The 26773-nt window shown below is 37.4% G+C and overlaps 1 protein-coding gene across 5 annotated transcripts in view; it reads right to left on the reverse strand.

Annotated features, from left to right (window-relative positions):
* Positions 1–26773, reverse strand: part of DOCK4 (dedicator of cytokinesis 4) — a 250160-nt gene that overhangs the window by 93810 nt on the left and 129577 nt on the right. For all 5 annotated transcript variants that reach the window (XM_084534619.1, XM_084534618.1, XM_084534617.1 and 2 more), the window contains exons 13-14: positions 17541–17666; positions 1057–1181 (exon numbers count right to left, since the gene is read on the reverse strand). In XM_084534619.1, the coding sequence (XP_084390745.1) occupies positions 1057–1181; positions 17541–17666 (251 nt within the window). The remainder of the gene's footprint in view (positions 1–1056; positions 1182–17540; positions 17667–26773) is intronic.

Here is a 26773-nt window from a genome sequence, read left to right on the forward strand (position 1 = left end):
TCTAAGTTCCATCTTGGGTATACCTGTCAATTCTATGCATGAAAAATAAGCTACTGCTGTAGCTTTTCTCCTCAGCAGTAATAAAGGATTGCCTTTGCATCTTAATATCCCTTATACATATATATATCACAGAATCACAGAATTTAAGGAGTTAAAAGGGACCTTGAAAGATCATTGGGTCCAACCCCCCTGCCAAAGCAGGTTCTTTATATATATGCATATATAAAAGAAGTTTCATATATAATATGCATTCATTTCACTCCATGCATTTACACACACAACCTTACTTCACAGATATTCACACACACACACAATTTGGTTCAGACTATCTCTGTCAGGCTTTCTACATTTTGTCAGCCCTTAGCCCTCAACATCATGCAGAACCTATGAAAAAGTACCTTCAAATAAAAAGAAAAGAAAAGAAAAGAAAAAGATGCTAAATATGTATGGAAAAGGTTGCAGGTGAACAGAAATCATTTGGTACAGAAAAATCTGAGAAACAGTCAGCTATTAATAATGGAAATCTAAAAGGACTAGTGCCTATAAGGTATCACCAGCAGCATGCAAACAAACCTGAAGAAAAGAAGGAACAGTAATTTATTCTTTCATTAAAACCCACACAGGGGTCATTTGCATCAGTGATCTCTCATTTATTTCAATTAGACAATAAAAATGACAATGCAAAATGATTGAAACATGTTCTGCATTAACATAAGAAAATGTGTAACTACTAAAAGTTATCAAATCAAAAATTCTCCAGAACTTAATCTTGCTTCAACATTTTAGAGCACCTTAATGGAATCACTAGTTATTTGGGTGGCAGTTTTAGGTGCTTATCTGGATCATGTAATTGATCACATAAATAAAACACACATGCACTTTGATAGAGGTTTTAAGCAAAGTGGAAATGCTTTGAATATCTAAACACAGCGAAAGATACATATGACCTTTCCAAAGCAATTTTGTATTCATCAAACAAAGCCACGAAAGAGTATTTACATGTGAAAATATGTATCAAAATTAACTGCAGCAAGGAAAAATACACAACAGAGGTACCTTTAAAATCTGACCACTGCTGTCCACAACATGCATCGTCACTTCCACATTTCTGGCCACACTTTTCCCTCCCTTCTCAAATTCTCCTCTCTCTACAGTGATGTATAAATCATTCCTCATTTCACCTATAAAAAAAAAAAAAAAAAGTGAGCAAAAGTCAGTTAAAATTGATTACTTTTCACTTTTACTACTTTAAAAGACTTTCATATTTTCTTTCAAAGAACAGTATCACACAATTTATCAGCATTTTCAGATTTTCATCCCTCTGGAAGCCTGAGAGATCATCTGCCGTGCTGAACAATTCCAGCAACTTTTATTCATATTAGCTGGTTTTGGTATGTACCACGGCGTCTCCAGTTAGACTGAAGCTGATGTCTGGCTTCACTTCCCTTCATTCCTCTTTTAGTCTAAGGAAATATCAACACGTTGTCCTTCATAGTAATCTCTACATTTCTCCATTTAATGGCTCCTCATTAGAACTTTTTTACACATAATCTCTTTCACACTTGAAGAAGGTGTATTACTTTCCTAATTACTCTTTGAAAAAGTAAAAAGCCAAGCTAGCATTCAAATCTTTCTCATCTAAAAGACCTCACCATATTTTACATTAACTGTCAATTCCAAAGTTTAGTAATGAAAAGTACTCTTATTTTACACTTGCTGGCAAGGATTCTGAGGCCGAAGTCTTCATCAACACGTCAAATTACAAATCCAGTGCAAGCACTGCCTAAGTGTTACATAATATAGGTAAGTTATTAAATACTGCTAGCATGTTTTACTGGAAATTCCTTGCACATTTATCCATTAACAAATTATGCAATCCATCAGGACTTAACCAGAACTTCAGATCTATGCTACTTTTATTTTAGTTTCACCTGACACACAACGTGAACTTTATAGATGATGAATGGAAAAATTGTTTGCCATTTGTTGAAGACAGAGGGAAGAAGCATTAACCATGGTGACTGGAGTGAGGTGGTAGGGAAGCCCCTGTTCCCTAAGCAGATGCTAGATCTTTTTTCTAAGAAGTCAAAACTAACCTGCCTCTGGACAAACATTACTAAAACTACTTGGAAGTGATGGGAGTTTGTAGAAAAACAGCATTGTCAGTAGGAGCATCTTCTAAAGTTCTAATTTCTAGACTTGTCAGGAACAAAAAGATCAAGAATATATGCCTTCATAGAGTGAAATGCAAATGCAGAATTAAAACAGATTTTCACTGAGCACTGATGAAAAACTGAAGTATGAGGTTTGTGTATTCACAGGCATACTACTTGGAAATCAAACAGGAGATGGATGCTTGTACTGTGGGTAAAATTAATTAACAGATATGTAACTGATAAATGATCAGTGCATCTTCGATTTTCAGCTTCATTTGAATATGCAGGCTGAATTTGACTCGCTTGAACATTCCAGGATACTCTTGTGTTTGTTTTACTGCATGCAATTCTCCAGCAATTTCCAAGTACCAGAAGCTTTAATATTGCAACAGTTTTCTAATATTTTTATAACTAACATTATTCCATCACTGTATGCAAAATAGTTAATTAAACAATTCCTCCAAAGCACAATCTGAACCACTGCCAAATGCAAAAAAAAAAAAAAAAAAAAAAAAAAGGCAAAAGAGGAAACTGATAATATTATCAAACTCTCAAGAATCATGCCCATAAAAAGTGGTGGAAATCTGCCATTGTATTACCTTATTAATTGTCTTTTGAAACAAGGATGCTAGATGTTAGAGTACAGATATACAGCATGAATAGAAATAAATACCAGGACCAGATGGTATTCACTTAAGAGCTTTATGTGAAGTCAAGGATGAAAAAGCCAAATTACTAATAACAGTGTGTAATCATTGAATCTGTCTCTGATTCCCAATGGAAACCAAGTTTAAAATGAGCAAAAGGTGGTGGCTATTCTTGTGATAGACAGAAGACTTGTAAAAAACAAGCAGAAAAACCCTTTCAAACGGATGTTGTGAATGTCAGAAATTTGTAAGGGTTCATGGGGAGAACAGAGAAGTCTTGGAAGGCAGATCCACTGAAGGATATGAAACAGACGGTCACAAGCAGCTCCGGAAATCCCTTGGGCTGAAAATAGCTGGAGGCAGGGGGAGCACCAGGGGGTCATTACCATACATGCATATATGCATGTCTCTTCCTTAGGGGGCTGTTTACAATAGCTGGCTAGATAGGCCCTTCGAGTGAATCCGTAAAGATGTTATCGGGATTCAAGTCACAAAATTACCCTTAAAACTACTAGTTTCTGATTATTTCTATATTTCAGTAGTATTCGATTATAGAAGTTTTAGAGGGCAGTACAGTCTGGATAGCAAAGAACACGCAACGTGCTGGGTCTTGCTTGGCAGATGCTAATTCTAGGACTGCTTCTAGTCAGTGCTGGCACTTGGTCACTTTCAGGAGTTTTACATTCAGAAAAAATGACATCCACACATAAATCAAGAAGAGAAGCTTTGTAATATAACTGGTTTTATCAAACAAGTTGTAGTTGCAGCACAATCTCTTTAAAGATTAACCTGAATTCTGCGTGCATTTGGGCTACATTTTGTCATGATTTTTATTTGTCAGGAAGAAATTCTTTCCATTTTCCAAGGAGTCCTCACAGAAACACAACCAAAAACAAAAAACACCTTTTCACCACAAATTCCGCGATCTAGCCCAAATAAATTTCAGTGAAAACCGAGTTTTCACTTTTTTTTTTTTTTTTTTTTTTTTCCGCTTTCCTTTTTAAGCTGAGCAAACTGTACAGGATTTAAATGAAAAATAAGAGAGCATTGCTAAAAATGTAATGACAGCTTTACAGAAGTTAAGCAGGCTTTTAAAAATGGTGTCTACATTTTGAGGTTTTTAAAAAGTTCTAAATGCATTGAATTTCACCATTGTAAATGTCAGAAGAAGTCAAATCACTGGGACTAAGGACACAGGTGGATGAACCTTCATAATTCCTGTCCTGTTCTCCTCTTACAGAACCCTCTGCAGGGTGCGCAATCAGTGCCATGAGAGGATAGTTCAGACATTTTTGTCCAGATCTACATCCGGTCAGGACTCTCTATTCTGTTTTCAATGTCTCAGAGCAAATCAAAGCACGTGGGTCACCTTATTGTAAAAAAAAAAAAAAAGTCATATTTTCTCCATTATCATGCAAGGCAAATTAAATCCAAGAGGAAACTAAGCCTCTCACACTATAAGAGAAACAATGACGTACATGACATATGATGATTTACACGGAAACAGATGGATAGAAAAGCAGAAGGGAAACAACTAAAATACACTGGAAAATTAAACAAAAAAGAATGTAAGCTCCAGGCTATATATCACGGGTACTGTCTGCATCAGGCAGATGAAACACCAACTTCCTTTCCTCAATGTATGTGGCATATCTGACATCTTGTGATCCTTACAAAAATGTTTCTGGTTTAGATTTGGCTTTCTGTGTCTGGATTTATACTCACACGTATTTCACTTTTGCTTTAAAGGAGATCACTCCTTGCAACCAAAATGTACGAAAACCAGCTACGCTGAATTTGTACAGTTCAGATAAGCATACTGGAAGGTTAAGAATTTAAAACCAAGCTCCTGACAAATCTGTAGCACAATATTTATGTGAACATATTATGAGCGAAAGCTCATAAGATTAAAAAGTCAAAGGGGTTGTAAAAATCAAGCACAAAGCCTTATCAGAAAATAGAATTGCTGACTGAAAAAAAAGAAAAGGCATTTGGGAAGTGAACGTCAATCTGGAAAGGAAAAAGGAAAGAAAACTGTGATAAAAACATACAAAAATATATTTGGAACTATTTTTTAAAATGTATTTAGCTCTCAGTATATTGTTCTGGAGATATCTTAACCTCTTTTACTTCCCAAATGTAGAAATGCCGTTGCTTCAAGCTTCCTTGACAAATATTCTCTGTCCAAAAAGTGAATTTTTATGTGTAAAACTAACCTGGGGCATTCCTTTGTGGACCCCCTTCAAGTAAAAACAATTCCAACTTGATCTATAAAGTATTGAAACATCAGCAAATGTCTGATTTTTTTAATCTATATTCCTTTCACGGATCTTTTTTATTTCTGAAAACTATAATTACACATTTGATTACAAGAATATGCATCCTTTTTCTATAGTATTTCTTCCTTGACAAGTATACCAGATGGATAATTCTCACATTATATCATCTTGTTTTCACCAAGAGAGACAATTGCGGCCACAGGGAGCACTGAAAGGCAAAATTCTGCTGAATACCTAAGTTCTGAGGTAGACTTTGGTGAGTACAGATGGTACCTTCTGCTAAAGTATCTGCATGACTCAAATGAATCTCCCCTAGGTGGGTGTGTACTGAGATTTTTTCTACTGTCTTACATTTGACCAAAAGTGCAGAATTTACACAGAAACAAGCAAGGGACATCTCGGACATTAGAGTCAATCAGTTTTTAATTACTGGTTGAAGACATGCCTATAAAATTGAATCTCAATCACACATGATGAGCTTTTAAACATGGTGAAAAAAGCAGCAGGCTTACTCCAGCTAAATATTCAGAAGTACCAATGTCACCTTTTCTAAATATGCTTCAGTGAAAACATGCAACAGCTATTTTCAGCATAGAGTTTGGTACAGGAATAAGTGACTGAAAACAACATGGAAAATGTTGCTCAACTTTAACGTGACAAGCCTACCGCTACCTATAATGAAGTTGTGTGGAAGATCTAGACCTTTTGAGCGGTTCTCTTTTGAAACATAGGGCAGCTCATCTTCACCTGTTCTTACAGAGCATCTCCATCACCTCAATCCTGAGTGACCAGAAGCAGTTTTCTTTAAGCTTTCTGAATTCACCAGGACTTGTGGGCTGGGCAAGGAACATGTAGATGTGGACATCCAGTTAATAACAGAGGTAAACAGTGTGAAGTTGAAACATCCCAGATAAGTCAGCCTTTTCTAGGACTGACATACAGTTTTCTGAGAAAGAAAAAGCTGTAGGAAGCTGAACCACACACACTAGGACTCATTAAACATGTTTTGTGAAGCTAAACCACCTAGGGCTCCTGGGAAGCAAAGGGCACTTGTAGACATGTGCGTTAGGGACTGAGTCAACAGAAGATGAAGAAAAGAAAACTAAAGAAGTTATGCATTGCATTTCTGTGTTCTCTGAATAATGTTGCTGCATAAAAATACTGCCTATCTTAGCACAGCCACCTTCTACCAACTATCCCAATAAAAAACGAAGTTAATGAGATACAACCAACCACAGGTAAGACAAGGTTGTTGTAGATTAGATGTAAGATGACAAATAACAAAGCAGAAAAAAAAATATTGGCATTAGTCCCTGTTGGAGTAAGAATAAGCTGTCTCTTGGAAAAATGGAAGAACTGTGAGGATCAAAGAGTGTATCTAGGGAAGCTGTTCGCTATTGCTCTTACTTCAGGCAACAACACAATGTGTTCAAAAATGGTATCAGTAGCTTCTGTCCTAATTATAGAAGCAACCCATTAGACCTTGACACTACTAAGTTAGCAGTCCATCGTTTCATCTGTTTAGCTAATCAAAACTACTTTTTTAAATATTAGAAGCTATAGACTGAAGCATTCCTACAAGAACTTCTTGTACCGGGGAGGGCTAGAGAAATATAGAAATCTCAGTTCCATGGAATTTAACAAAAAAAATGTAAAGCTGTAGCAATGTGGATGATTATACTGCCTTCACTTTCCAATGCAGCACAAGTATTTAGTGTACACACTGAAGGGACATTTGGTCTGGTAAGTGAATTTAATTGTATGTAAAAGGTGAGGAACTGAAATGTCTGGGTTGCTAAATCAAAATGTGTACAGCACAGCGTTGGCAGTAATTGCCTCTTCATATGGTCCTGCCAAAACATTTCAGCTTGGACCTGGCAAAAACATCTTGAAAGCACTATTTATAGGCTAAGAGGAAAAACTCCAAACCATGACTGCCCCAGATGTAGGTGCGAACCAGGCACACTACAGCTCAAGGTTTCTGACCTGAGAAGAAACAGAAGAAGCTTCATTCATGACCTCAATCCAACTAGCAATGAGGTATCACGGGCTAAACCGCAGTGGAGGATGGAGACCTGATCAGTACCAGTTACATGACAGAGGCAAATACAAGAAGCAAAAGAAAGGCCAATTAAAGCCCCAAAACAAACTCAAGAAACACTGACGGAGGACATGCTTAAGTAATGAAGGTTGGCCTTGCTGAACCGGCCAACAATAAAACACAAGTTTTAAGTAAACAGAAAAGAGAAATTAGGCAGGAATAATTAGCAGGCTGACAATGCACACTCAGGGGTCCTATTATCTTCACCCCGCAGTTTCATTATGGGATGGTTCTGCAGACTACCTTTCCTTCATAGATAGGAAGTTGAATTATCACTGTTCAGGACCCTGCTTACAAGCACTGTCCGCTGCTCCTGCTGCTCACAGGACGTACCCCCAGATACAGGACCTGCATGTGAGCTGCCCCTGGCCCAAAGAAGCTTCAGTGCTTGCATCTCAGGTGATGAGAGCAACATAGGTAATAACTAGGGAGAAGAAGGTCAGGTCAGGACAAGCACCACGAGAACATTTGTATGAACGTATTGTTTGTTCTCTTATTTTTCTAGATATACTCGTACCTTATCTATGTGTCAAAGTAACGATCCCTCATTGCAAAAGTGTTTTCAAAGTTCCACTGAGGGAGCTGTGAGCTGTAATTGCAACACAGATTTTGTAACAGCAAGACTTTCTTCATATTCCAACCATATTCAGAACTGTAAAATTTCTTGTAGCATATTAATATGGAACAAGCTTTTCAAGCTGAAGATAGCTGTCAAAGATCAAAGGTAGCTGTCTTGGTTAGAAAGGAAAGAGTGTTTAGTTTGCCAGTCATCCTCAAGAAAGCTTTCTAGTGAAATAAATTCCAATTCAATTATTTACTGCTGTAACAAAACACAGTGTGATTGTATTTGACTGAGATAGCATCTCTGATAGTTACAGCTTACAGTGTGCAAATCTAAACTGTCCTGACAGCAGCTGCTAATTTGAAAATAATTACACAGAACTCACTGGGAGCTTTTGTTAGTAACTGCCTTTTTGAAAGCTTTGTTCAGAATTATAGGTCCTTTAGAGCCATGAATTGAGCAGGAGCATAAAACAGTATTTGGTTTACAGAAAGTTCTTGTTAATTTACATCTCTGTAAAGTGCAAGCTAATGAGTTGCTGTGCTTTATACTTTAAACGTGACTTGAACAGCTCTTAAAACAATTTCAGTTTGAGGGAGTGAAACTCTCTGGACATGGCACAGACAAAATGGTACTATGTGGGATGTAAATCTTGTGGAGGCAAAACACATTAGAGTAAAGCTCTTGAAAAGACTTTGTAGAATAGGGCGAGAACTGTGTAGCCATAATCAGTAAGGAGATCTCAAACAAACAAACAAACAAACAAAAAAACTCGAACACATTTAAGGTGATTTTAACTTGAGGATAGGACCAGAGACATTTTGTCCAGCCGATTGATTCAACACATTCAGTATCTCTTAGCAGCAATGAAGTTATCCATGCTGATATTCTGACAGCAACAAGCAAAACAAAATTAAAAACAAAACACGGGAAATCTTCCACTCCTTTTTTAGCCCAGTAAATGTGTGTAGTGGGTTTACGTGGCAAGGTTTTGGTAGCAGGGAGCCATAGGGGTGGTTTCTGTGAGAAAGATCTAGAAGCTGCCCCATGTTTGGGAAGGGCCCCATTGTTTTCCAGAGCTGAGCCAATAAGCGATGTTGTTTTGCGCCTCTGTGAGAGCATATTTAAGACAGGGAAAAAAAACGCTGCGCCACACAGCAGCCGGGAGAGTCAAGGGAGTGAGAGAACAGCCTTGCAGGTGCCAAGGTCAGTGTAGAGGGAGGGGGAGAGGTGCTCCAGGTGCTGGAACAGAAGTCCTCTGAGGCCTGTGGTGAGGACCATGGTGAAGCAGGATGTCCCCCTGCAGCCCATGGAGTACCACGGTGGAGCAGGGTTCCACGCTGCAGCCCGTGGAGGAGACCACAGTGGAGCAGGTGGCCCTGCACTGACGGAGGCTGCCACCTGTGGAAGACCCCTGCTGGAGCAGATTCCGGGCCGGACCTGTAGCCCATGGAGAGGAGCCCACGCAGGAGCAGGTGACCTGGCAGGAGCTGCTGCCCGTAGGGGAGCTAGGTTGGAGCAGTTTTCTCCTGAGGGATGGACCCCGTGGTACGGACCCATATCTGGAGCAGTTCTGGAAGAGCTGCTGCCTGTGGGAAGCCCACGCTGGATCAGTTCATCAAGGACTGCATCCCGTGGGTGGGACCCCACAGCACAGGGGACGAGAGTGACTGAGAAGGAGCGGCAGAGAAGTGCTGTAGACTGACCATAACCCCCATTTCCCTGTTCCCCTGCGCCACTCGGGGGGAGGAGGTGGAAGAGGGTGGATGGGGGGAAGGTGCTTTTGTTTTTTTTTTTCCTTTGTTTTCTCACTTCTCTCGCTTGTTAGTAATAGGCAATAAATCTTACTATCTCCTTATGCCGAGTCTGTTTTGCCCGTTACAATAATTATTGCGTGATTTTCTCGTCCTTATCTCAACCCTTGAGCCCTTTTCACATATTTTCTCCCTATTCCTCTTTGAGGAGGGGGAGTGAGAGAGCGGCTGTGGTGGAGCTTGGCTGCCCACTCGAGCGGAACCACGACAACGTGCAAACTGACATGGGTACAGGTATGGTAGGTGGCAGTTTACAGAAACACTGGGAACAAGACAGAAGAGGTGTCTTGCAGCAGTGCAACAATGCAAAAGAAGGTGGCCCTCTAGCTGGGTGATGCAACACTGACTACAGATAACAAAACAGCATATAGCTCAGATTTCACTGCAAGCTGCTGGTATTGTACTGCAAGCTGATGGTATATATTTGCAGTAGTCTCAACCTGGAGGTTGTAAATATTTTAACAATCAAAATATATGTATTTATTAATATACCAGTTTAGAGAAAAAAATAAATATGTCCTGGAACACTATAGCACTACTAAACACTCGCTAATGCCCTTCTGTCAATTGAACTTTGATGATTTGTCCTCCTCTAGCATATTAAAATTTCAAGTCAAGCTTCACAGCTGCATTTAATTAAAAAGGTCAATTTAAAAATAACGTCAAGTTAAGCAATTTGGCACTATTCATGAAAATCACAGTGCAAAATGATGTTATCTGAGTGAAGGACATTCTTAGAAAGATCAAGTCAGGAACATATAGGCACACTGCATTTCACAAGGAATTTAATCACTGTAGTAAGTAAAATCCCCTTCCTGAAACAATTGCTTTTCACAACTGCTTTTCTGTTTAGCATTGTAGAAAGTACTGAAAAAGAGGCTGGCTGTATATCAGTGAATGTATTCTTAAAAAAAAAAAAAAAAAAAAAAAAAAAAAGCAGTTCTGAAGGGTGAAATACTATCAATACTTTTAGAAACAGGGCAAATCTCATTGACATGACTGAAGCTGCCAGTGAACATGTGTGTCAGGTTTAAGGGCTGTGACAACCACCAGTCAGATGTCTGTTCAGTGCTTTCTCTCCGTTTAGCAATATCTTGACTTCTTGCTTACTGCTGCAAAGAACAACTTTGCTACTTGCAAGAAGCACAGACCCACCATAATTACTGTTTGTCAGTAATATTCACATATGGCTCAGGAATGAGAGAAAACTGGGATCTTTTTGGTGACAGTTGACAAAAACTTATTTGGTGTGTGTGTGTGAATGTGCAGCTGCATTTCAGTACATGACAGGGACTGGGCAGAAAGAAATAAGACAATTTCTGTTATTTTTGTACTACTAGCAAGTTTTTATTTAACAAGACTCAGTAATATTATAAGAGAAGAATTAGAACAATGTGTAAGAATTTCAGGAGCATTGGTGACTTTGGTAACAGTTTTACTGTTTTACTATTAGATTTAGTAAGCTTTGGCATTTAAACTGAAGGCCAAGAGGAAAAAACAGACTCCTTTTCTCAGTTAGCCTACTGTCCTTTCTCAAGAGAACATAATTTACATTTCAGCTTTATTGCACAAACTCTCAACAAGCCTTAAAAAAAACTCATCAGAAAGCAGCTGACAAAGCAAATGAAATGCCCTTTACAAATGGGATTCTCAAACTGCAAAACTTTCAGATTTCAAACAAAATGTAGATCTACCAAGTTCTCTGTGACTTCTCTTTGCTTTTCCTTCTAACAGTGAGATGTAAAACAAATTGATTTGAACAGTGGGGAGTAAAAGATTTACAATCTTGTTTAACAGAAAACAGACCTGTTGACTTTCTAAGGAATTTAACAGGATTTTGAGACTATTTTTTCAGAGTTAATGCATTCACTTGTTAGTGTCCTAATGCTATTTACCTGTTTTAGTGAAGAAAGGCTTCCAAGACGTAACTGCCTTGCATATACTTCCAACATATCACTGCTACTTATTCTATGCTCAGAAGAAAGTCAGCTTACTCTTCCAAATACACTATCTGCGGAAGGCCCTTTTCCTCATTTTTCACTTCACAGAAACATAGAATATCACAAGTTGGAAGGGACCCACAAGGATCATTGAGTCCAACTTCTGGCTCCACACAGGACCACCCAAAAATCAGACCCTATGTCTGAGAGTGTTATCCAAACCCTCCTTGAACTCTAGCAGGCTGGGTGCCATGACCATTGCCCTGGGCAGCCTGTCCCAGTGCCCAACCACCCTCTGGGTGCAGAACCTTTCCCTAACCCCCAGCCTGACCCTCCCCTGTCCCAGCTCCATGCCATTCCCTCGGGTCCTGTCACTGTCCCCAGAGAGCAGAGCTCAGCGCCTGCCCCTCCGCTCCCCTCGTGAGGGAGCTGCAGGCCGCCATGAGGCCTCCCCTCAGCCTGCTCTGCTCAGGGCTCAACAGACCAAGGGACCTCAGCTGCTCCTCAAATGTCTTGCCTTCTAGACCATTCACCATCTTTGTAGCCCTCCTTTGGAGGCACTCTAATAGTTTATGTCCTTCTGACACTGTGGTGCCCTAAACTGCCCGCAGTAGTCAAGGTGAGGCACCCCAAGATACGGCTGGCCCTTTTGGCTGCCAGGGCACACTGCTGACTTGCCATCAGTTTGAACCACCAGATCGCTTTCTGCAGGGCTGTTCTCTAGTCTCTCGCCCCCACTGTACATATCGCCATCCCAGGTGCAGAATCCAACACCTGTTTTTGTTAGATTTCATTTGGAACCTTTAAGTCGAGGGAAGTTCATTTAAATTCTAGCTTTTCTTCCCTTTCCATATTCCTCTTCTATTTTTCCTTCAGTTCCTAATGAACCAAAAAAATAAGACAGACGCCATGGGAAGGAGAGGGAAAGCAATATAAAAGTTCTTTGCACTTGCCTAACCAACTATGGAGTCACATATTAGCATCTTTGTTTTCTCCAGCGATTTTCCTTTGGTAGAAAGGATCAAAGTCCTATTTTAAATAGTATTAAAATAGGATTTGAAAGCAGAGGATATTCCCCACGGAGCGCTTCAGTTTTGTGAAAGGTCAAAATTCAAGGTGTCTTTACTTGACAATATTACTCAAACATTTTGTGCAACTAATATATCCAAGGCAATATTAGTTTCAGTAATTAAAAATACATATTTCTGGATTCTTGGAAATCAGAACAGCAAACAGTGGCAGGTGGAAATTTAGGCTGTTTGTACTCCATACGGGCTGATCAAGATTGGAAAAAATTCATACCACTCCTTGTGGGAGAAAAATGTTTAAGTGTGTCAGACATAAATTTCTCTTCCTAGAATCAACAGCTCTTTACTAAGTCCAAGCTCACTGACAGCTACATAGACACATACACTTACCATGATGACGAGAACAGATTCCATAGCTTTCTTTACATTTTTGCTCTCCAGACTCTTATTCTAAGCTTTGAAAGGGGGAATATGCTTCTAGTCAAAATCACATCGTTGAAAAATGCATGTTATCACATGGATAGCATTTTGTGAGATCATTTGTATAAAAAGACAAATATTTTAGTTCTAGTTTCAATTTAAAAGCTTCTGAAAAGGGAAAGAAAGAAAGATTGGAAAGAGTGTACATCCACATGAAAAGAGCAAAAGACCTTTTAATAATCTAGATGAAGGAGTAGTAAGTATATTCAGAAGCTTTCACAGACAATTCTGGTGAGATATTATAACTGGTGAGCTAAAGGACACCTCATGGATTTAAAAGTTGACAAATGTAAAGCAATGCAGTTGTGATGGTAAAAAAAAAAAAAGTTACTGTTTCTAAATTAAGCATGCAAAAGCTTGTATGTAATATCAAAGTACTGAAACATCCTAGGCAGCTCGTTGTATATGCTATATGCTCGTTGTATATGCTGAAATAGTTATAAAAGACAACACGGAGAAACAAAACACGACTTCTGTTGTTGTCAGACATAAGAGAAGTCTAGAAGCACTAAAATTCTATTACAGAAATTAATGCTGCAGCTTCATGTAGAATCTTTAGCTATGCTATTTGTGAAGGGAAATCACAGGATTAGAAGAGGACCAAAAAATTCAGAGAGAAGTATTACAAAGAATATTCCGGTCAGGACTAACTAGCACAGATACTGATAGCAGCATTGTAGACCACTTACAGTTACATACAGGGAAAACAATGGTCAATGTAATACCATTGTGCTGACTTGTCAATTCTTTAACCTCTTCTAGTTTCAAAACAGTTTAATAATTTGGATGGACAGAAAGAAATATAAACGTTGATCCAAACTCAGAGGAAGTGGTGGTCAGATCTTAGCAGTGGTAATGCCACCAGCTGAAATCCTAAACCCAAAAAGGGTGCCTATAGGTAAATGGTATCTGTCTATGAAAATCTGTTGAGATGTCAGTCAATAGGACAATTGTTTATACTCTGCAGTACATTTTATGGACTAAGGCATTTGGAGGTGAAATGCTATAAAATATATATACTATTTCAAACGTACATCTCTAGCTGTTTAAATTCAGAATTCTCTGTTATAATATATAGAAAGCTACATAGAATAAATTTCTAGGTAGAGTTTCAGGAAATAATGGTTGGGCTTAAGTGTATTTCTTAGTGAAAAAATAATTCTTACAGAAATCCACAAGATTTGTTTGCTTTATGCGCTAGTGTCTCACACTGAATGTATTTTGGCTGTACCACGTAGTAAGACAAATACTAACAACAGTAGCACTATTAATAACACTCTAGCTTAAATAAAGTAAACCAGATGCAGTTCTAGTTTGACAAGCACAACAAAGTAAGATGTGCAACTATATAGATGATTACCACATGATAGCTTACAGTCTGTTTACAACTGGCAGCCCTGGCAGAGAGCTCTGGCTCCTCCAGTAAATCTTCATTCAGACAAACACCTGTCCTAGGGTTTATTCTGATTCTAAAATATTCACACAACACATGCTAATGATCAGGCTTCTTTAAGGAATTAGGTATCTTCCACACAGATGCACACAAGTGTATGCATATGTGCCAGAACATGTGAGCATAATACACAGTATTGATGACAGGCAGTGATGCAGATGTTCCAAGTTAAATTTGAAACCAAATTCCATGAGTACAGAATATAAAAGCAGAAAAAGCAGGTACAGTTATGTATAGAAATATACAAAAGGGCTCTCACATTCTACCAACTACTATGTACATTAATTTAAAGTATTTCTCAAAAAGTTTAGCATGTTCATAGACATCTGATGTACATAAGTAAGTAACTATGAGGCTATCTGCCCTTTCAGGAGACATTGAACTGTTAAAATAGAAATTCAGAGTGTAAGCACAGTTGTCCTTTGATGCGGTACAAAGCTTTCCAAGAATATCGGCTTGCACATCTGCCGACTGCCACACAAGGATGATGGAAAGGGGAGTACTAGTGGTTGCACGTAGCCTGCCCTTATATCCTTGTTAAACCTAGAAAATGTATATCAATTACGCTCATAAGAGGAGATTTTTACTTCCTTTCCTTATTCTGCCATCTAGAATAGAGTGAGTTACCTATTTCACAGCCTTTTTTGAATCATGTATGCCTTTTTTTACTTATCTACTTCATGTTCTAAAACACTTGAAGTTCTTCATTAAAAAATTCCATTGGTCCTGAAAAGAAGCTTCACCTTGTCAGTCTCCACTGACATAAAAAGTATTGCGCCATGAAAAATATGCATTATTATTGTCATCAAGACTCTGGTATGGCACCTATGTTGATCCCAGTTACTTTTAGAAGCAAAACCTCTAAAAAGAAAAGGACTGATATAATGTAAAACAAAGGTCAGTTAGAGTTTAAATATGCCAAAATAGGAGATGGACTTAAAATCTTGCACTTCATACAACAGATACTTCAGTTTAGCAGCATGTAATATTTCTTACTAAGTAATTCAAGACAGTCTCATTCAGAACCCTAACCTAAGTGCTAATTAGCCGGAGCAACACATTCAATTTCAACAAAAAACAACAAAAAAGACCTAATTAGTGACCATTTCCAGTGGCAAAAGATGAAGTTCTCTCATTCATCTCTGAAAAGAGACACTAGAGAGAAACAAAATGAAAGGGGAGCTTTAAAAGAAAAAATCATTTCAAAGGCTAGGCTCCTGCAGGCATTTCACTGCCTAGAGCACACTGCTCTGGTTAGCCCTTGGAACTTGTCGTTAGAAGAATGAGATGATTATTTCTTTTTAGGAGAAATCTCCTCTATGCCAGCAAACACTGACTAAAAGTTGTACTTTTTCTAAACTGAGGTATGCATACATTTTGACCAAAAAAGCAGTACACCAAAATCCATCTATTATTTTTTCAATAAAAAAGGACAAAATGAGCATGTGCATTTCTTTGAATTTGGCTTGGAAAACTCCTCGAGCAGCTCACTACACAGTTCTCTGCTATAAGATGCTTTTAGCAGTTTAGTACATCGAGTTATTTCACAAATGGAAAATGAGAACTAAGAAAAGATCTGAGAAAATTTGATAACAGAGAAGAAGGCCATTAAATCATAGATAAATAATGAGTAAATGGAGAAAGGTTTCTTAATGGGAATTATACTGTGCTTTTTGTAGCTTTGTAAACCTGCTTCCATTGTTATCAGATGTATTATCTACAATACACATTTGAGTCATAAGACAAATTCAACAGTCACACACACAAAAAAAAAAGCTTAAAAGCCTTAAGACTTTGATTGAAGACTTCCATTAAACATGAGTATATAATCTACCTCTAAATTAAATGGCACCAGACTCATGCGTTTTACTGTTCTAAATATCATGGTGACATCAGCAGAATATTTTCATAATAACAATAAACCTGTTTTATTAACTTGTGCTCTGTGAAAATTTTAAGTGATTAGTAGTACTGATGAGGGATGCAGAAGGACGGATGTTTAATTGGCAGTAAGAACACAAGAGTGAATTCTCAATTGTCAAGTTTCAGGCAGAAATTCAAGAGAAATACATGCCCATAGCTAAAGCCGAGTCTCATTACTAAGTTTTAAATGCCTATTATGACTTCCTTGATTAGTGAAGCATTGAAGCTTACATATTCTTGCCTCAAACCTCAGTTTTCTTCTGATTTATGTATAAAGGAATGCAAAGCATGTATTTGTAAAGAAGAAATAGTCCCTATTAAAAAACTCCAAGTCCTGAGGATGACTTACATCTGAGAGAGTCAAAGCACTGCATGTGGACTCAGAGCTGAAACAAAGATGTGAGCTCCTCCCTCCAACATTTCTCAGTAATACAAAAATCTTTCCTAACTCATCTTCTTGTAAGAGTGCTTCTCCTTTAAAAAGATACTGTCTGTATAACTTCCTGCAACCCATTAAACTTAAAAAAAATAATAATTTATTGGAAGGAACTATAGATATTACCTTTGTCTTCTTCCTATATTTGCTTCTTCATGTACATATTGACACATTCTTTCAACCTTTCTTCCTTCAAGCACTTAAACAGGTTGAAGTATATTATCCTACAATCTGCTCAAAATAAAGTCTCCACATCCCCACATCCCTACAATGACCTATTTCCAGTATCTCTGTCTCATCAGTTGAGGCACAAACCTGGTGGAACCAGAAGCTGTACAGTGTCAGGAAAAGTTTGTGAATCTTTATTTAGGAAGTAACCAGCTCTGAAGAACATAATGTTCTGCCGGTTATTGCCTTCTCTGTGCAGAGCTCAGCAGTCTTGGATTCAGTCATCTCCACTTCCATAAAGTAGGGTTTCATCTCTCAAAAAGAGACTGCTATAACTGTATGCCCTTTTGAAATTGATGTAGTAATTATCTAATGTGATGGGGCCTCTGGGATACAGCTTTCTTTTGTTTATATCAGAAAAAAAAAAAAGTTTATGGAAAAGTTTAAGGATTTTTAGAATGATATACTTGTTTCGAAAGCAACTGAAAGATCAGTAACTTCTCATTAGTTCTTCCTCCTGCTGCTTATGGAATTTTTTTTCTTTTAAACTTACCAGGCATGATAATATTGGAAAAACCTAGCTTCCTTGTTATGGATACTCCATGGGTAAACATGGATGTATACTCTCTCCGAATCTGTTCTATGTCTCCATGAAGCAGCTGAAGAGAAACTGCCAGACCTGAAAGCGAAGAATAAAACAAGGGAAAATAAGACATTCAAACAGACTGTGATCATTATTACTTCTTCAAAACTTTGTATGTTTGCAAGTATATATGCATTCCTGACAGGTAAGACAACTGAGAGGAAGTTCAGTTATATCAAGCTATTATATTATTACTCTATGTTATATTATTACTATATTATTGTATTATTACAAGCTATTATATCATGTTATTATATTTAGTAATATCAAAACTATTAATGTATTTAGGAATGGTGTCAACACCCAGAAATCCAGAAGGCTGAGAAAACAACTACCCATGAAAAAGAATTAGCAAATTATTACTGATGTAATGTAACTACAATGACACGTCAGATCAAAATTGTCTCAATAGAGATGGACAGAGACCTTAACTGGAAAAAAAAGTTAGAGAAGCGTCAATTAGGAGAAATGTCAATTGGTAATACTTGCTACAACTTAATTTTTTCATTTACTTCAACACAACACTGCCTTCATTGGTATGTAAAAAAAGATGCAACCATGGTTCTTCCTATCCATCAGAAAAACAGGGACATCTCATTACAAAGCATCATTTCACCTTATACAAAGTAATACAATTATTCAACCAAATTTTGAAGAAACAAACTCCAATAAACAAATCAAGCATAATCAATATTTGTTACATAGGCAAAGTAATGCCATAATGACTGAAATTACTTTTTTTTTTTTTCAATGTTCATCAGATTTAATCAATCGTGCTCTTTTCTATGTTTGCTAATAGACATGCAAAATGCAGGGGTGATAATATAATAATTTCCCAACATTTATTGCTTTACAATTTAGGAAGCATAACTTCACCTATTATATCTGCAGTATACAAAACAAATTGCAAACACAATACTTCATCACTGCTGAAATTGTCAAAAACAACAGGCATACTTTTTGGTTATTTCAAATATAATCACCAAGACGAGTGTCAGGATGATAGAGTTTGCAGAGATTAATCTGCCTTGACCTTCAGCATTACTACAGCATATTATGTATCAAAAGATCAAGGGGAAGATAAGAGGAAACTTTTCATATACACTGAACAACTGGAGAAACAAAGACAACTCTGATTAACTTCAGATTAAGTTTAAGTAAATAACAAACTGAACAACAAGGTCAATGGTCCTTTGGGCTTTGGAAGAAATTTCCCCTATGAGCATGTAACTGTTTAATTGAATGAATTTACTTGAAGTCTGATGATTCTTAAATCATAACCTGAAAGATCTGTCCTAAGTACTACTAGTTCAGCCTACTTCCTGGAAGACATCAGAGGTTTAATTAGCATAACACCTTTTATGTTCTTCCTCTTATCTACTCTTATATTTTATAATTTTGGCAACTCCAGAGAATATGATGCTCTAACCAGACTTCAATTCTCTTAACATGAAATAGAGCTCACCTACACATCTCCAAATCAGTGCATAAGCAAATATTACAAGGAAAAATGTTAAGTCTATTCTAGTTTAAGGACTAAATTTAATAATGGACATTAATTATCTTGGTAATGGTAATTTGTTCTGTGATTAACCACTTAAAAACTTCTAGGGAGTAGGGACAATTGCCATCAGTGTAGACCAGAAAACAAACTCTTGGTGGCCTGCTTATGTCTGTGGTGGTTTTACCTTGCTGGGCAGCTGAGCTCCACCACAACCACTCTCTCACACCCCCTCCTCAAAGGAAAAGAGGGAGAAAATAGAGTGAAAAGGACTCAAGGTTGAGATAAGGACAGGGAGATCACTCAGCAATTATCGTCATAGGCAAAACAGACTCAGCAAAGGGAGATTAATGAAATTTATTACCTGTTACTAACAAACTAGAGCAGTGTTCCAATTCAGTCTGTGGGATTACATATAGCCAATTCTACATACAGTAGCTACATCTTGTAACTATCTATTAGATACAAAGCACAAAGCATTCATATCAATGTGTGTTGCACTGTAAAACTGAACAAAGCTAAGTAAGAGCTAAAATAAAGTAGATGTAATTTATTGTTTTGTCATTAGATAAATGCTGTTACAAGTCAAAACAAATCTGCAGGCAGGCCAAGACAAGTCCAGCCAGCCAAAGCCAGAGAGGTCCTGAGGACTGTGCTGATAGCTAAACACAAAACCTGTAGCCAGCTATATGCAATATCAATTCCATATTTATGGTCTTCAAAAATACCACTTGACAAAGAAACTAGACCCTCACCGTGACCAAGGAAGCATTTATCTGAAATACAAGTCATGAGAAAGAGGTATTTGCAAAGACAGAATAATTCACATTTTACGAGGGACACTTTACAAGTTTGTATCCTTATTATAAATCAAATTACGAGGCTATCAAATTGAATTAACTAAGATCATTTAAATTAGGCAGACACACCACAGAGCCATTCAGATTTTTATAACACTGCCTGCACATTCAATTGAAGTGAAGAGGAACTCGCTCAGACACACTGCAAAACAAAGTGCAATGAGGAGGCACCGACTAGGTGAAAGAAATCACCTTCATCACTAAAAATATAAGCAGAATTTTATGTATCTCTGTAATGGCTAGAAAGCCACTGAACTCAATTTGCAAGAGATTATAGCCATCTCTAGGGAGAAGGAGGGAAGGGGGGAGATAAGATTGCTGCTCTGAGAAAGGAAGGTTTCATCACCAGACAGTAATGAGACAGAGTCAAGGTGGAACAGGCTTCCAATTTGGTCTGTAGCCAATCTGAGGGAGATGGAGAAGATACTCAAAGAAAAGGAATGCAATGAAAATAATAGAGATACTCTTTTTGTATAAGGAAATAGAAAGATAATTCATTAATTTTTCTTTTAAGAAAACATGAATGCTTTTTCTGTCATATGACAAAATTAGTATCCTTTAGTTTCAATTAATACCACTCTGATGATGAAACTCAATACCAGTTTTTTCTCATGTAAGTTCCTTCATTAGACTATAAAATTATCAGCCAACTCTAATGAGTTCAGCTTCAAAAAAATATAAATATATAAATAAAAATTGAGCTGGAACAGCTGTACATGTACAAAGCAAAATATAAAACTGTAAAATGCCACCACAGGTGGCATCTGACAGTGGCTGATACAATCATTGAAGCACTTATGAGACCTAGAATCTCTCCAAAACCTCATTACTATACGTTTTCTATTTCTAGAACATTTGAAGCTAAAATATGAAAATAAAAATGATGATCCAGTCTCTAAATGACTGGCATACTTTCCTTAATTAGGTACACGGTCTAGTTTTGTCCCCTTCGAAAAAAATCCAATTACTTACTGCATGTTTAAAGTACCTCCCTCATAATTAAAACCTATTGTGTTAATTATCATTCTTCATTTACTCCAGTTTTGAAAATATTACTACAAAACTCCATGTGCTACTGGAAACAAATCTTCTTTTACTTCTTTTGCAAACACTAGAGATTGCTCACAGCTAACTTGTACTATATTTCATCATGGATGATTTTTATCATTCAGATAATAGAGAATACAGAAAATTGACAAGCTGCTGAATAAGCATCCTGTATTTCTGTTAGATACGTGATTTTTAGCTTAAGGCAGCTTTTATACTGCATTATTGATTTCTGCAATTAGTTATAACAAAAGGCAACTGTTCATTATACTTCCACATCTCTTATTTGCATTTGAGCTTCTGGAGGAGGGGAAAGCATTTACATTCAGCTTCTATCTACTGGCAACAGAGCATCCTAGATCATATTAAGAAGAAAATGCCTAGCAGCTGCTCAGGAAGCTGACAGAAAACAAAAAAACAAACAAACAACCCCCGTCCCTCCCCTCAAATCAAACCAAAACAGACAGAATATTATTCAGAAATGTTTGTATTTTAAGAAAGGTAATAAAATAAGGCATCTGTCCAAATAAAGCTGCCTAATGGTGTTAATATTCTGGAAGCATACAGGTGTTCACATTTCTCATAGTATTTAAAATGCCCAAATTACAACTCTAAAGATAAAACCAGTAGATTTTTGTATTACAATTGGTGAAAAAATCTTTTATTGGTTCATTGTGATATGGGAAAAATAATTGTATAAATCTTGTGAAATTTGGTTACAGCAAAAACTGTGCAGTAAATCCCACAAATTACAGTCTGGGAACAGAGAGAAAAAGAGGTAAATTCAATCCCTGCAGGCCTCGTTAAAGGTTTGATTGTGATTATTCTGAATGAGCAAACTCCAAACTCTTAATCTTTCCCTCAACTTTACATTTATTATTTTTTTTTTTGGCTCAGTAAAAAAGAATGAAAGAAAAAAAGTCTGTGCAAGATTTTCACAACTTTCTTGAGGCTCACAAATTAAATGAACTCTTGTGCCTAAGAATTTTGCCAGAAATGCTACCAAGAGAGAAGGTTTTTTGTTCCCTCACACTTTTTTTTTTTTAAAAAATTCACATGGAAAATAAATGCATAAATGCAAATAGAATTATATTATCACAGGAAAACTGGCTTGGAATTTCTTTACAGGGAATAGCACAGCACCTCAAGCATTGCTTGCCAGAATCACCATGAGATGAAGGCTGCAGGACCAGAAGGCTAAGTGACTGTTCTAGTCTAATCTCCTTATACAGGCAACTGGGTAATGACTATTGTAGTCTAATCTCCTTATACAGGCAACAAATATCTCAGCAATAATTTCTCCAGTTCTTACCTGGGTAAGCCCATTAATGCCCTTTTTCTATTAACAATGCACATAGCATGCCAATTCCCATTGCCACATTATATTGTTATATTGCAAAAGCAAATCATCTTGTTCAAAAAAATTAAAATTACACTTTTACACAGCTTTGTTAGAATAGGCAGTGCACAAAACAATTTGACATTTTTCAGTGTATTATATTGCTTTCATTGCAAATAATATACAAAAGGTTCTAGGAAAACACCCGTTTTTTTCCTTCACAAAGTGCAGCTCTGTCACACAAACAACTTTCATGCAACTGCATGAGAAATTTCGGTACATGGCATGTTTCAAATTAAGTAACAGACAACATTTGACTGAGACCTCCAGAAAGTGTTAAAAACTTTTAAAACCATAAAATCCCAGGTAATGTTAGCAATGAATTTGTAACTATAACCCTTGGAGGAGATAAAATCTTGCATGAGCGTTCATTAAATTTATCATCTGAAGCTGTCTTTAGACATATTATTCTTTCAGTAGATAAAGTTAAGAAAGTCAATAATGTTATATAATAGTAATTAGCAGACTAATTTTTTGGAAACAGCTTAGGAAAAACTCACTAATAAGACATAACCCAGTGCAAAGATGGAAATACAAGCCAGCTACACCCGCTATGTAGACTTATCTGGGAATTTCAGTGTGCCAGATCAATCACATGCATAACTGCAGTATTGAGATGAACAGCAAGTTATTTTTTTTTGTGTGTCACCGCATTGCAGAATAGCACGTTTTTCATTCTTCTCTAATAACTAAGTCTTTTTGCAACATCTGAGAATACGGTTTGAATTTAACTTTATTAGATTATTCATTTCCAGCACAGCATACAAATCATGCTACTCATGACACTTATGGATGACTACCCCCAAAAAACTATCTTGAACTTGACTTTTGAAGTCCTTTTGGTAAAACAAGAACCTTCACAGACAACAACACAAACTTGGACTGCCATGTAAATATAGAAAATTATTTCTGAGTGGTTTGTGAGTCTGCCATTTTTATGGATTAATATCCCAAAACTACCATAGTTAATACTACATACTGCATGCTACATTAGGTTACAAACATTAAATATATTTCCTTATATTAAGGAAAGTTCTACAAATGCCCGTCTAAAAACCTGCTCTAAAACTAGCTTGTCTCTCATGGACAAATGATCTTCAGCAACAACTTATGTGCAAATTCTGTGTATATTTAATCGTTCCGGTTTAGCATTTGTTGAGAGCAAAAAAGAATGCTTTAATTCGTTGTGTACTTACAGTGAAGCACATACAGCTGCTGCTCTTATTTTAAATGTATTTCAAATAGCAGCCTTCAGTGACAACTAATTCTTAAACACATCAAAATAGAATACGCATAATCTCCTTGTCACAAAATTTAACAAAAGATTAAAACTGGCAGATTAATAAATTGTCACAGAAATAAAGTAATTAAACAAATGCACTTGCTGTTTAAATGCTAGTGATGTGTAGCTCCAGAAAACATTTCAGAGCACTGCTGACACATCTGTGCACTCTGCAGAGAACAGACAAATGCCAGAGAGCTGCTGTTCTCAGCTGTGCACAGATGCAGGGCACAGTTTGACGTGATGAATCATATGCTCAGGAGTTACCTAGAAGTTATGTACTTTGTTCTGTTCCTTCTTCTCTGTCAGGTTCATGCTACCAGTCCTGCCCTCGTTCCTCCTCATTTTCCACTAGCCGTTACTCTACTAATCTCTCCACCATGAGCCTACACCTTCTCGTTGTGGCCAGCAGCTGCCCCCAGCAGGGAATGAACGCGTTGTTTCCCATCTGATATTACTTGCATCAACTCACAGGAAGAAGGTTTCCTTGCAATAGCTCCAAGGGGGCTAAGGTTGTACTCCTACTGCTGGGGTAGTGTCTTGTAAACAGAGCTGCACTACTTGTATGCAGAAAATACTGTGTGTATGTTACTACAGCTCTGTTCACAGAAATATTAATTCTATAAATTATTATGCTGAGCTACCAATTCCCTGCTACACTTGATCTCTTGCAGCTTTTCACCATACGAAGTGTGAAAAAATGATGTTCCTGATGGAGCCTCTGCAGTTTCACCACTGGAAGGTATATACTAACTCTAAAAGGCTTCCCCTCTGAATCGAGTAATTTATAAGCCAAAGCTTACCTCTGATGAAATATGAAACAGCCAAAGTATATTGTTTTCCACCTGCTTTTTTTTAAATCTCTAGGTATTTGATGGTAACCATGGAGAAAAGACATTATTAGACTGTCAAGAAGTTGATGAATGCAGAGAGAGGTGAAGGAAGACTTAATGCCCCAGAGCACATACTTCTGTTTCTACCCAAATGCCTCCACTGCCATATTTGTCTCAGAGCTTGCATCTTGTCGTATGGGCTCATGCCCTGGGCTGGTCTGCCTTGTGGCTTGCCTTCTCCAACCAAGTCTTAGATGACCACTGAGCTACCCTGAGTTTCAGTACCAACTGATGTTATACTTGGGGACAATAGTTCCCCAAAATAATAAATTGTTGCTTTATGAAGCTTACTTTGGTCTTGTTGAATTAAAATAGTAACAATGTAGTGGGATTTGCCTTTGAATGAGCAACCTTCCTGCTCTTCCAAACAGCTAGTTCCCACAAAAACAGAAGCTGTTCTTCCTTCGAGCTGGAGTCAGACCACATGACCCCCCGAGGTCCCTCCCAACCCAACTTACTGTATGATTTGATGAGTAACTTTCCCCTCAGATGACACCTTATCCTTCCTTATGATGGAATTCTTGGCTAACATCTGGTAACAACATGGGCTTCAAGTCCTCGTCTGGGCATTAGGCAGTTGACAACTTACCAAGCATCTTTCTTTTGTTAAGCAGCATCACTTCAGATGACCCTATGCCTGCAGATTTTTATGCAGCTATCATGGGAACATGTTTGCATTTATTATTGACAGTGAAACATCAATTTGAAGAACCTACCTGTGCATCTTCCTCTTTTAAAGAAAGACATTTAGTTTTGTGGCTGACAGGCTTAGGAACATGTTTTACAAATCAATCCACAACCCAGATTTGCCTGAAGAACAACCTCCCAACTCAGACCTTGTCTCTGCTATATCTAAAATAAATTATTGTTCCTGCCTACTACTGGGTACAATAAAGTAATTTCTGATTTTATTCTTTTTATGATCTAAACTGTATATAAGAGGGCATACACGATTGATGTAGATTTTCCAAGACCTGTATTCCGACTGTATTTCAACTCCTATGCAACAGATGAAAAATTAATACTGCTACCATGTTAAAAATCAAAAAATTGGAAAGAATCATGCTCAAGCCAGAAGTGGTAAGAGAAATCCCACCATTTTCAGTGTGTCTCCTCTACAGTTTAAGGCCCTCCCATCAATTAAAGCTAATGTGTAATTACTGGTGTTTTCAGTGGAGTCACAGAGCAGTTTTGGCATTACTACCACCATGCTGCATTCGGTAAACATGCAATTAGGTTACCTCACCCTTGTCTAATTCATCACGGACCTCCAAAATAATGGCACAGGAAAAGACCTTCCCATTACATTTGTTATTTTTGTGGAGTCCACGCAAGAGTCCAAGGCTACAAAGCAGCTAGATAAGCTCGTGATTTCTTATACCAGTAACTTAATCGCTGCAGGATTTGAAAGGATTTTCACCTCCTTTGCTGTAGCAAGTGAAAAGCACGTGTGTCCTTGTCTTATCTCTCCAAAACTACTGCATCAGGCACACGTGGCTTTTTAAGACTTGTTATAAGGGAATCTAAATTGGCATTTACACAGGAGCTTACACTTGGAAATGTCAGGAACCTAAAGTAAAAACTGGAGCCAAAACGAATGTCTTGGATCCTCTTAGAGGAAAACAGAAGAATCCAGTCTTTCTTTTCAAAGGAGGGGTAAGAAAGAAGAACTTGCAAGTACATTTAAAATAATTTTTAACATGCCTTTTATAAGATAATTCATTAGGGAGAATATTCACATATAACACAAGACCGAGGTTTAAATCTCTCGTCTATAGGATTTGCTAAGATGACACGAGTACAGATCTCACTTATGAAAATCATGCACTATTCAGCAGGTTTTAGAGCCATTTTCACTCTCCCCACGGTATAATGAATATTTTCTGATTGTATACAAAGCTGAAGAATTGCTGCAGGGAAGTCTGAGAAGCCAAGTGATTAGCATTCTCACCTGGGACATGTGAGATAGACTGAAAATCCTTTTCCAAATCAGAGTCTAAACCAAGACATTTTCTTTCCTTTTTTGACGAATGTTTCAATCACTGGAGTAAAAAACTTTTATGGTAAACCCAGTGAATATTTATATATTCCTTGAAACAGCACAAGCACAAGACCCACAGCAATCAGCTGCAGCTTTTTTTTTTTAAGCCTAATGCTCAGG

This window comes from Aythya ferina, assembly GCF_964211825.1.
Source record: "Aythya ferina genome assembly, chromosome: 1".
Lineage (NCBI taxonomy): Eukaryota > Metazoa > Chordata > Aves > Anseriformes > Anatidae > Aythya > Aythya ferina.